A 12246-nucleotide genomic window follows, 5' to 3' on the forward strand; every position below is an offset into this window, starting at 1 on the left:
CACCTATGTAACAAGTATACACTTTAAACTATGGTTGTGAGGTTTGGGGTAGTCATAGTGCTGGTGACGTAGAAAAGTACAGTTGGAGTTTATAAAATCTGTTTTAGGCGGAAGGAAAAACACAAACTCTGCTTCAGTGTAGTTAGAAACTGGAAGGCTACCTATGAAAATTACTCGATTGTATAGAATGCTCAAATTCTGGTTCAAGGTTTTATCTAGTGAAAATTGTATAATTAAAAAACTGTTATGATGAACTATGTGATAACTGTGACAGAATGAAAAAAGTAAGAAATTTGGGCCTTTTGTATTAAAGAAAAATTGTATGAAATTGGGCTAGGATATGTGATAACAAGATAGTGTAAACAAGATTGAGCTTGTTCTAGAATTTCTTTCCCAATTATAAAAGAAAGATTGAATGACATCTGTGTTCAAAATCATATGGAAGAAATCAATTATTCATCAAAATGTAATATTTAGAAACATATAAAAGACAATTTTTCTTTACGGTATTACCTTTGTAAGCCCATAGCTTCTATGTACAAAAAGCAAATTAGTCGAGTAAGGCTTTCATCTCACAATCTCGAAATTGAGACATGACGACATAATAGAATACCCAGGGAGAGTAGAATGTGCAGAATGTGTAAAAATGAAATAGTGGATGAATACCATTTTGTTTTAATTTATCCATATTTTGAAAAGTTTCGTAAAAAATATATCAAGATGTATTACTGACAGAAGCCATCTGTTTTTAAATTTGTACAATTTTAAGGTGCTCACAATGTCCATGATCTCTATAATTTAGGTAAATTATTCATTTGCTTTTAAATTGAGAGAAAGCTTCTCTCATACGGTAATTATCCATGAAATCATTGTTGTTATCACTGTAAAAAATAAGTGTTTTAAAAATAAACACCAAATTGCCACAGATAATAAACACTTCAACACGTTTAAAATTTAAACACCTCGTGAAGTGTTTAAGAAATAAACACGTTAGAATGTTTAAAATCTAAACACATAAGGTTTAACATTTAAATACTTCTTCCCATTCTGTTTAAATACTAAACACTTCAAAAACACAAAATGTTTAAAGATTAAACACTGAATAAACACAAAGAGTTTACTAAATAAACACCGTACGTGTTTAAAATTTAAACATTTCATGTTTTATTAATAAACATGTTCAACCTAAACACTTAAACACTTAAACATGTTTATTCGATGCAACAGATAATAATCACTTAAACATGTTTATACGTCATTTTTTAAACACTTCAACGTGTTTAATTTACCAAATAAATAAACACTTAAACGTGTGTATAAGTTTTCAACATTTTTATTAGAAACAAACATAAAACAGTACAAAACACACTGTGCTTGATGATGAACATGTACATAAAGCTTAATTACTAAATTATTTAATGTTGAATAGGGATTCAAACTTTATAAACAATTATAACATTAATCAACACATTTGCTAACACACAGATACATAGTTCAATTCAAGTTGAAAAATAGAATTATCAAAACAAACTAGCATGAACATGTAAAACCTGCATGTGAACTAGTGGGGGGGGGGGGTGTCTTTGAAATAGGGAAAAATACATATATTATCGCTTAACAAAATGAAATATTTTTCAGGAGTAAAATTTTGAAACATTATTTTAAAATAAGGGCCAGGGTGTCCTTTACATCCTTTTTTTAAAAAATAAAACATACAAATTTATAAATAAATATAATGCAAAAAGGCTAAAAATGTTATTTGTTGTCTGAGTACGGATATATATGTATTACACTAATAAATCCAGTTATACATGTGACAAGTTTACTTTCATTAATATATTAAAGTTTTAACCAATTGAAGAAATTTTCCAATTTTGACGTGTAAAGGACTAATTCGTTAACTTCTTGCAACTACACAAGAACTGCCGGGGTATCACTCACTTTTCATATAATATTCTAACCGAGTTAAACAGTCTAGCTCCTCTGCTTGTGTGTAAAATCCAGGTTCTTCTGCAATCGATGATGATCTCCAGTTTTCCATTCTCCAAAATTTTATTCACTCTAAGTAGTTCTAGTTCCTTCTTCTTATCAGAGATATCCTGAAAAATAGATAGATGAAATCGAAAAAATATCCACTATGCAAATTCAGAAAATTTTCTGTAAAAGAAAACATTGAAATCGAAAAAAAAATTGTTATTTTTCACGCCAATTTTAATTATATAATAACAAGTTTGGAATAAAAATCTCAATACAAATAAATCATATAAGCGTACAAACTGTGTATACATACACTAAAAAAATTTTAAAAAATTTAAATGTTCATGTACCTGCAGGAGCAGCCCAACAGCAACAATTAAGAGAAGGGGGAGGGGGTTATCCAAGGCATTTTCTATCATGTAAACAACACACTCCCCCCAAAATTTAGTCTCCTTAAATTACAAGTGCGCGCGCTGGGGATGAAAATTATTGTTGGAATTTGCGCGCTTTTAGTATTGTTGCATGTTGTTAACGCTCATGTGTTGTGTATGGTCAGCAAATAATCATAATAATGCGTGATAGAGAGCATAAATTTTATCAAGGGAAGGTAATTGGATTACATTTACATACCAGGAATCAATGGTGTGTGTGTATGTGTGTGTGTGTGTAGGGAGGGGGGGGGGTGACCCTTTTTCTTTGAATGCCCTTAATTTAAACTCACCTCTCAAGGCTAAGTATGATCTTCATTTAAAATCCCTTTCCTTTATCAAGTAATGTATACTTCTCAGGATTCACAATAACAGATGAACGTCCCTGCAAATTAATTAGATGTCACAAAGTACTAAAAGCCTACAAATATTTTATCAGTCTACCGCTTCGCATGGCCGCATTGCACTCAGGACGATTAGGCCTACTAACGATAGGAAACAATCCTGCATTTCATAAATGAAAAGCATTATAGATCTTTAATGTATTTAACATTCTTTTTTTCAGATTTTATATAAAGAAATGTATAAATACCTCCTGTTTCCTTCTTAGTATGGTGCTTCTTGTCAGTATATGCGCGATTCTGCATCTTCTGCGTTCAAATGGCATGTTATGACATAATCAATTGCGTCATTTTCTATCATAACGTATTAAACACGGGTGTTTAATTTGCAATTTCTATATAAATACCATGTGTTTAATTTATAAATATATGATGGTTAAGAAGTGAACACTCGTGTTAAACACCGGTGATTAAAATATTGATACAATTCTAAAAGTCATCATAATATTTGTTTCTTTTCCCCTTTAACAGTTTATGAAAATTATGAATTTTTGGCACAAAACTACGGTAAATTAATGTTAATTGTAATTGCCTTTGGTATGATCTAAAGTCAACAAATTGCCTGGCTATTCGTATTTTTTTCTGTGTCGAAAAATATCTACTATTATGTACGGAATTACTTCATAAATTAAGAAATTATACAAATGGCAAATGCACACAGCAATACTGAGAAGCAACACCTAATTTATTTTTTGATTTGATACATATGAACTTTACGGTTTAAGATGGATGATTAAACACCATACTAATTGAACACCAGTTTAAATAGCAGTGTTTATTTATAAAACGCTAATGTTTTGTATTTAAACCCACTATGTTTAATTGTAAAACACGACTGTTTAAAAATTAAACACAAGTTAAACATCATTTTTTACAGTGTATTGTATTATGTATATATTGTAAGCTATAATTTAAAAGACCGCCATACAATGTCATTATTTAATGTTTTGTATTATATGTTATTGTTGAAATGCGATAAGATGTATGTCTTAAGCAATAAATAAATATAATATCAGTATTTACAATTGTAAAGTACGTAAATTATAATTTATTATAGTGAAACGCATTATGTATAATTATAAATTCAAACGCCCGGCCTATAAGATCTTTCTGATATTAACAGATAACAAAATACTATTGCGTAAAGGTATAATTAAGTATATAGTTTCATTTCCCTATAGAACAAAACTTGTCTGTATATAAGCTTCATGCAAGTATTTTTACAGTTCGCAAAACGAAAACTTAATAAACATATTTAACACTCTCTAATCTAAACAAATATTTTGAGAATTTAGGCCACTCATTGTCGTCTGACTGTCGCCCGTTTCTGTGGTGACAACATTTTATAAAATATTTACTTTACTTTGATTGACATGTCCAGTTATAAATTAATCAGTTACATCTATCCAATCAATGACATTCTTTATTACTCAAGACTGACCATCGCTAAAGGTTAACGCCCATTACTTCACCTGCGATAATCTGCTAATTGTTACTTATAGGTTTTGACTCAATCAGGGTCAAACGTTCGTTTGATCTTGAAATGCATTGTCCATCTGTCCTCAATATCTTATAAGTATTTTCCCTTAAACAATATTTAATATTTTTGATTTACTATTTCATTGTTACAGTTAAGATTTTTATAAACATTAATTTGCATTCTATCACTTTCATTATCAAGAGGAATTTGACAAGATTGCGTATGTTAAATATATTATTTCATAAACAAGCCGGAAAAAAAAAAAGAAAATATTTACGAAAGTGCAAAATATACATTTTGCACGGCCATATGACTGCCTTAACAACATTAATTGCCGTCACCCCCTCATTCCCCACCCCTTTTCCTCCATACTTCACGTTTTCGGATAACAGTTATATTGCATTTAAACTGTGTAGGCAAACTGAATGAAATTTAGAGTTAATATGCTGCAAATTCTAAGGAATTTTAAAGCAAATTTTCATGGAATGTTTCCTCGTATGATTTTTTTATGCAGTGGACCCGAGAGCTGGCCTACCTTAAAAACGATATCAAAAAAATGTTAACTTATATTCATTAAGAAGACAATTTTAAAAGTTTCATAATTTCCAAACCAGTTTAATTAAGCCAGACTTATACATACAACTTAATTGAAACGAACACGTATGATAGGATTTTTTTTTCAGAGTCTACACATTGTAAATTCGACCATATTGCTCTCAAGCACAAGAAAAATTGTTTTTGTGACGTTTCAAATGACACATTATGTAATCCCGACAAAACCATCCCCAACCCCCAACCCCACCCCCATCCCAAAAAGAAAGACTAAAATCATTATTATGAGATAATTGTTGTAGAATCCCAGTATTATCTGTATAGTTTAAAGTTCGTTGCTTTTAAAGTCCAGTTAAAATCGTAAAATTATGCAATCAAAATTGCATCAAAATCAAAATCCAAACCTGGAACTTGTTTTAAAGAAATCAGTTTAAATAGAGAAGGAAAAAAAACGAACGATACATAAGTATTTTTTTTTAATATTAATCCTTCATAATAGCTAGCCTTCCTCTAGCAACTTCCTTTTCTGGTGGATTTTAAAGTGTAATATGGAATGTGGTCAATAGTCAAATGGTGCGGTGTAAGCTTTCACACAATGTAATGTCTACCCTTCAGTGCGCCCACTGAATTAAATCTCTTTTGTATTTGTTTACATTCGCTACGGTTTTAGAGTGAGATAATATATCTTATATCAGGTTGTTTTGGATTGAGGAGGTGTACATTTGACCACCGGTTTATGGTCAGTAGGGCAGTACGGCGGCAGGGCCATCAGACGCTGGACTGGAAGCTGGAATATCACCTCCCCCTTGGTTTGTGTTTCAGTAACTCGAGTAAGTACAGTTTATTTTCGCACAGTACCTGTGTATTCATATATATATATATAATACATGTAGTAGTTCGGCAAACAAGTAGCAAATATTAAGGTACATATCTGGGGGCGTATGTTACAAAAATGATTAATCAACTCTGTAGGATAGCTAGATAAACTAATCTTAAATCACACAGTCATGTAAATTAACAATTATATGAAGTGTTATTCTTTTGATTTCTGAAGATCAATAACGGTAAAGTTATCACTGGAAGTCAATGTTTATCAAAAGTGAGGAGGCCCAAAGGGTGCACTTTGTACTTGATTTTCTATATGTAATTAATTACTTATCTTCTTGAAATTGCAGAATTTTTGGATTTATGTGTATAGCTAATTTAGATCACTACAGGAGAAGTAAAATGCACAATCACACAGACAATTCTATACACTGAAAAATTCTATGTGGAACATATTCATCCCTTTACAATAGTGAAGATTATTATGCGTGTGTTTTTTTTATTTTTTCTGTTGTGTTGGGTTTTTAAAAATTTAGGCATTCGAATGTTAAAGATTTGTTCGTAGTCGGGATTGCCGAGTACAAAACAATTATCTCCGATCGAAACAAAAGTGCACTCAACCTTGACCTGTGATGATGCAGAAGTATGGAAAGAAGTACTCTTAAATTCATTTGCGCATGTTCATTATTTTCTTTTTATTTCTTGGTTGAGAGCTTTTCTTTTGACTATACAAAATATCGCAAAATCATATAAATTTCCTCGGTACAAAATTACCTGTGTGATTAAATAGATTTAAGATAGATAACGTAAATAATAATGATTAATTACTGGTAATAAAATGTCCTGTAGAAATGGAATTGTAATGGACAGTCGAAGATGACATAAATCACTTAGCTAAACACGGAAGAGGAAAAAAAAATATCGATCATGCTAGACATCAAGTTTCTGTGCCTGTTAAATCTCGGGATTTTCGTCTGTTTACAATAAATTAGTTTGCAAGATTGGATTCTAGCCCAAGAAATATTACAGATCTTCTATCAGTAAAATTTTGTAAAGTAATTTGAGTATTAATTATCAGTTTTTTTTTTTGTTCTATTAAGGTCTACTAGTACTTGAATGTATTATTAGGCCAAACTCGATAATCTTATCTGATGGAATGTGATTCTTTCACAACAGATGTCATATTTTAAGCCTAAATGAAAAAGTAATAATATCATATTGCTAAGTTTAACCTTCATACAGTACACCGAGCTTAGTGAATATTGATTCTCCTCTTTCTCTCATTAAAAATGTGTCTTGGCGAACAGTCATCCTAAATCTTTACGAAGAGATATTAGTTCAAGTCATCCATTATAGATCGTAAGGAAATAGGTGTCTCTGTTCTGTTAATTTGATTCTTTTTAATCCAGCAGCGCCATGATTGGGTGTGCCGTTTTCCTCCTGGCTATACTTCTTCTTGTCTTCTGCTTTTGGCAACGTATTCGGAGACTTCCGCTTCCGTACTACGAGGGACGTCACGTGGTTATAACCGGATGTGACACCGGGTTTGGAAATATGCTTGCAAAAGAGCTGGATTCGAAAGGATTTTCTGTGTTTGCAGGGTGCTTAACTAATAATGGAGAGGAGAATTTAAAGAAATCGTGTTCAAAAAAACTAAAAATTTTTCCTTTAGATGTGTCTGATATAAAGAGTATTGAGAAGATGTTGAAATTTGTGACGTCACATCTACCCGACGACGTGGGTCTGTATTTTATATTCCTAGTATCTGTTTTGTTTTCATCTTTAAAAAAGCATTTGTTTCACATCAAAAATACTTATTATGGCTTACATATGTAATGATATACAAAAAAATGATACATTTATATCTAATGCTAAATTTGACTCAATCCACTTACAAATAGTCAATAAATCACATTTGTGACGACACATAATGTGTATATGAGCTTATACACACTTTCAGTCCAAAGGGTTCATCAGAGCACCTGACGTATGGATAGTGACCCCATCCTTAGCCTTCTTAAAATATTACGACAACTTATCAAAAATACATGAATTCCTATCATAATCGTACCTAAATCCAATAAAATTCAATATTCATGTTTTATTACGTTTCAGTCAGTTAGTCCATGAGCATTTGTAAAATATTTTATTTACTGATAGAGGACAATCTTTAAAGCTTAAAAAATTGGAAATTAGATATCGAGATTTACATTTAGGTATGATATTCTAGGAATTCATCTATTTTTGGTAAGTTGCCGTATCAATTCTCATAGGCCTGTCGAAATGAAGTTGGAAGGGGGTGTTACATCATCCAAACGTAAGACGCCCTTGATTCATAACTTTCTTAACCAGTAAATATATATAGATTGTTTTCGTATGACGTATTTTCCCTTCGAGTTATTTCCCTAGGCCGCCATCTTGAAGGTCAAACTAGTGAACTTTCCTCTTTGAGCAACCTATTTTAAACATGTATGGCAGAAATATAAGGACAAAAATCTCTGAAATACTAAAACGAAGCTTTGGTCAATATATATTCATAACAAATTCTGTATTATCTTCCCAACTTTGCCCAGCACAAGATTAAATTGGTTGAATATTAATGGAGGAATCAGAGCTTGTTGACCTCGAATATGGCGACCAACGGGAAATAACTCTTGATAAAATTGCATCTATCGAAAACTAACTGATAATACATATTGTGCATGTAGGTATATGGTGCCTCGTTAACAACGCTGGTATCGCAGGCAGTGTTGGTCCAATCGACTGGCTTACAAGAAGTGATTATGAGAAAGTCATGGCTATTAACCTTTATGGGATGGTTGATATGACCAATGCTTTTTTGCCTTTAATAAGGAGAGAGAAAGGACGCATCGTCAATATGACCAGTATTTGCGGAAGAATAACTCTCGCGCCGTCACCATATTGCGCATCAAAATATGCAGCAGAAGCCTACTCCGATTGCCTGAGGTAGCCGTGATTTTTTAATTTAGGAATTTGGACAATTTTTTTTTTTTTTTTTTTTTTTTTTGGGGGGGGGGGGGTGTCTATAAAACCTAAATAAGTTTATTTTTGTTTTTTGGAAGGGTGCTCACATGCACTGTAGAGCTCTTTAATCATCTTAATTAAATTGTTATCTATGCAGAATAAACACCAGTCTGTAGTTTTAAAGAGAAAGATAATTATAGCATATTGAAATAGAATTGAAAAATTTGCTTTTTCTCACGCATACCTTGCGGCTGTGGATTTGATTATCTTCAAGAAAACGCTAAAATTGAAAACTTTTAATTTGCATGCATGTATGCCAATCATTTCATTTTCTATTTTATTAGGAGAGACCTTTATAAAGAAGGGGTCACTGTTCACATCATAGAGCCAGGTTTTTTTGCCACCAATATTACAGATCCTAATAAAGGGAAGTCTGCCCTTCGGACAGCATATGAAAAATGTGACCCGGATGTAAGACACTATTATGGGGAACCATACTTGGCGGAATGTGAGTAGACGTAAAGCACCGTCTTCAATAGACCCAATTATAGCACGATAAACGATGTTTTATATATTATATTTTAAAAAATGTGTGCTGCAGCTACAATTATATACCCTAAGGTTGTATAACGGTCTTTTGAAAAGTTCAGAAGACCAGTAATTGTATACTAATTAAAAAAATTGAAATTTTTTGCAAAAAGGTTTGAGAGAGGTAAAGTTTTATCAATATTACATTCAAAAGAAACCGTGAATCAAGAGAAAACATGTATTACTCTCTGATTGTTTTTGTAATGTTTGAAAAATTGATTAGTATTCAATATGCAAATGTTACATTGCATTAATATTGGAAACCATTGATTTTCAAACAAAATCAAATTTTTTTTAGTGTTCTTCAATCTTACAATAAACATATCTCAGAAAAATGTGCAGTTTTCCATCTTGGGTAGCCTTTTATCTCCTTAACTAATGTATACTATCACAAATCAACGATATTAGTTAGCCTAGAACGTATATAATCAAAATCTTCCATATTTAACTCACTTCCGCTTCTACAAAAAAAAAAAAAATTAAGGGACACTTTTACCTGTAGTGTGGACTACTATATTTATATTTCCATCACTGACATTCTTATTTACCAAAGATTGACCATGGGTTCATGAAAAGCTCTTGATATGCATGTACGACGTGCATGTGTACATCGGTTAGCAAATTAGAAGTGTATGTGTGTGTGTGTGTGTCTGGCGAGGAGAAGCGTTTGGGGGGAGGGGGGGGGGGGTGTAGGGGTTACTTCGTATGTTGATAATTGTATTTCTATGCGCATGCAGAAAGCCAGACATATCCATTTTATTATTGAAAAGAGAAAGAGAGAGAGAGAATTTTATTTTTGCTGGTCTGCTATGCACATGGTTTGTAAAGCAGTATGAAATCTTAATTGTCAAGAAACCCCCTTCCCGCTATATTTACATATACACTGTCAGTGAAAATGAATAGATTTCTTTTCTAAATTTCATGCACGTGCCTATCAAAAAGCAAAGCAAACTGATACACTTGATCAAAGAAATACCCCCCCCCCTCCCATCCACACACACACGTGCGCACGCACTTTTCTAATTTGCAACACCAATGATTTCAATATCAACTGATTTTGAATGGCTAATGAAATGAATATATGATAAAATCATATCTAATGTAAGAATTAACATTTTTTTCCTTTTGTTTTATTGTCTTTCTGTTAATTTTCTTCATCTACTACTCAATTGAAAATTATTCTCAACCTCACTGACCAAAAGTTGTTATTACATTTTGTGTTGTTTCATTTTGTTTAATCTCGACGCAAAATGTAACAACGCAAAATGTAATAATCCAAAAATCGTGTTACTGCATTTTGCGTTGATCAAGACGCAAAATGTAATAGCGCAAAATGTAATTATCCTAAAAAGTCTGTCGACGCAAAATGTAATAACACAAAATGCAATAATCCGGGTTTATTACATTTCGCATTGTTATTACATTTCGCGTTGTAACAATGCACTGATTGAATATGTTGAAATAATACATCAACTTTCCATATGCTAACAATTGCTCTGCTTATAAATATACAGCATTGGATACTTTGTGATACTAGTAGTTCGCGATCGTTGTGTTGCGAATATAAGAATGTCATATATTCTGATAGTTCATTTTGCAAGTGAAATTGTAATAAACAATTCGAGAAATGAATCAAAGCAAGGAAAAGTGTGTAGAGATATTGAATATTTTCTTTGTTTCTTTTTCACAGCATTAGAAAAGGCACAGAAATTCCTCAGTCTCGTCACGAACAATAACTCGGGGCTGGTGGGGGATGCCTACCTGAATGCCGTGTGTTCGCGGTACCCCGCCCCCAGATATGTGGTGGGGTTTAGCGCCCAAGTGGTCTTCAGAATCCTTTTGTCATTACCAGAAAGTATTTCAGATTTTATTTTGTGTTCAGCGCGACCGGTTCCTGTGAATATGGGAAAGCTGTAATTTTTTAACGTTGTCATTATTTGGAAATGCAGCTAAAATGTTTAACTGTGATATTTTTATTATTATTTACTAATACACGTATCTGTGGTATGGTAGGGAGTTTATTTGAAACTGAAAAAAATTAAAAGGGTAATATATTTTAGTGACATTATGTGGCAGTTTTGTGTAATATTAACACATATAATATGAATATAGTAAAGTCACATCCACACAATAAAATAAACAATTCATTGACTTGCAAAATTAAAAAGCAAATTAAAAAAAAAATAATTATTTACTTGTATATGATTTCATGATGTGATCATGAATATTTATTTATGTTTACTTGTAACATTGATTTATGTGCAGCCACATCCAAATTGCTTTAATCTTCGTTGATATATCTTTGTGTCCATTTATATCATTTAATTACAGAGAAAAAGGGAGTAAAACATTATAACACTATTTTCCCACATAGTTTTGTAAAAAGAAAAAAATATATATATGACATTGTTGATGAAAGTTCTTTAAAGACTGAATCATAGTCAGTATAATGTCTTGCTGTGTAATTATATTTCATATCCAGTTTTGTCTTGAATCCAAGATTCAATTTTTCAATACAATTAATAAAACAAAAACAAAAAAAAAATCTGAAATTTTGTGGAATTTTGATTTAATATATGTCTAAAAGATCTTTATCCCACACAAGGCAGAGTATACTACCATTAAAATCTCATCAGATATAAAAGGGGGAGGGGCCAATTATTGTATATAAGGCTTCTAGACACAATGTACAGCATCTACGCTTTTACCTTTTGCCCACCCTTAACAGTATGATACGCAAGCATGTAAATGTAATGGTGGTATATAATTACTATAACGCAATTAGACTGTAAAAAAAACCTTATACATATATATGGATAAATAAAAACCCACAACAGCAATATTAATTCAGTGTTTCATAGTCTTTTTTTCACTTCTCAACTATATTTTCTGCTCCAATCCTGTTTATGTTAATTATTATGGGCTCCGGTGAATGTATAACCTCAAAACGCCTAGAGATCTAGACCCCCTCCCCCTCCCCTTTCAGGTAGAACTATTTTGGCACAGGTAA

General features: G+C 31.9%; 1 protein-coding gene across 1 annotated transcript; it reads left to right on the forward strand.

Annotated features, from left to right (window-relative positions):
• Positions 1-5585: 5585 nt before the first annotated feature.
• LOC133188610 (dehydrogenase/reductase SDR family member 9-like) lies at positions 5586-11371 on the forward strand. Its single transcript, XM_061324103.1, has 5 exons — positions 5586-5668; positions 7073-7404; positions 8372-8630; positions 8993-9156; positions 10927-11371. Exons 2-5 carry the CDS (start codon positions 7080-7082, stop codon positions 11151-11153), a joined length of 975 nt encoding a protein of 324 aa, XP_061180087.1. The 5' UTR covers positions 5586-5668; positions 7073-7079; the 3' UTR covers positions 11154-11371.
• The last annotated feature ends 875 nt before the right edge of the window (positions 11372-12246 follow it).

The sequence above is a fragment of the Saccostrea echinata genome, unplaced genomic scaffold (assembly GCF_033153115.1).
Source record: "Saccostrea echinata isolate AGI-Se365-2 ecotype Australia unplaced genomic scaffold, CSIRO_AGI_Sech_v1 ptg000016l, whole genome shotgun sequence".
NCBI classification, from domain to species: domain Eukaryota; kingdom Metazoa; phylum Mollusca; class Bivalvia; order Ostreida; family Ostreidae; genus Saccostrea; species Saccostrea echinata.

Coding starts and splice junctions, on each gene's coding strand:
- LOC133188610 (XM_061324103.1), top strand. CDS start 7,080: ATGATTGGGTGTGCCGTTTTCCTCCTGGCTATACTTCTTCTTGTCTTC. Junction 8,631..8,992: donor GCCTACTCCGATTGCCTGAG/GTAGCCGTGATT, acceptor CTATTTTATTAG/GAGAGACCTTTATAAAGAAG. Junction 9,157..10,926: donor GGAACCATACTTGGCGGAAT/GTGAGTAGACGT, acceptor TCTTTTTCACAG/CATTAGAAAAGGCACAGAAA.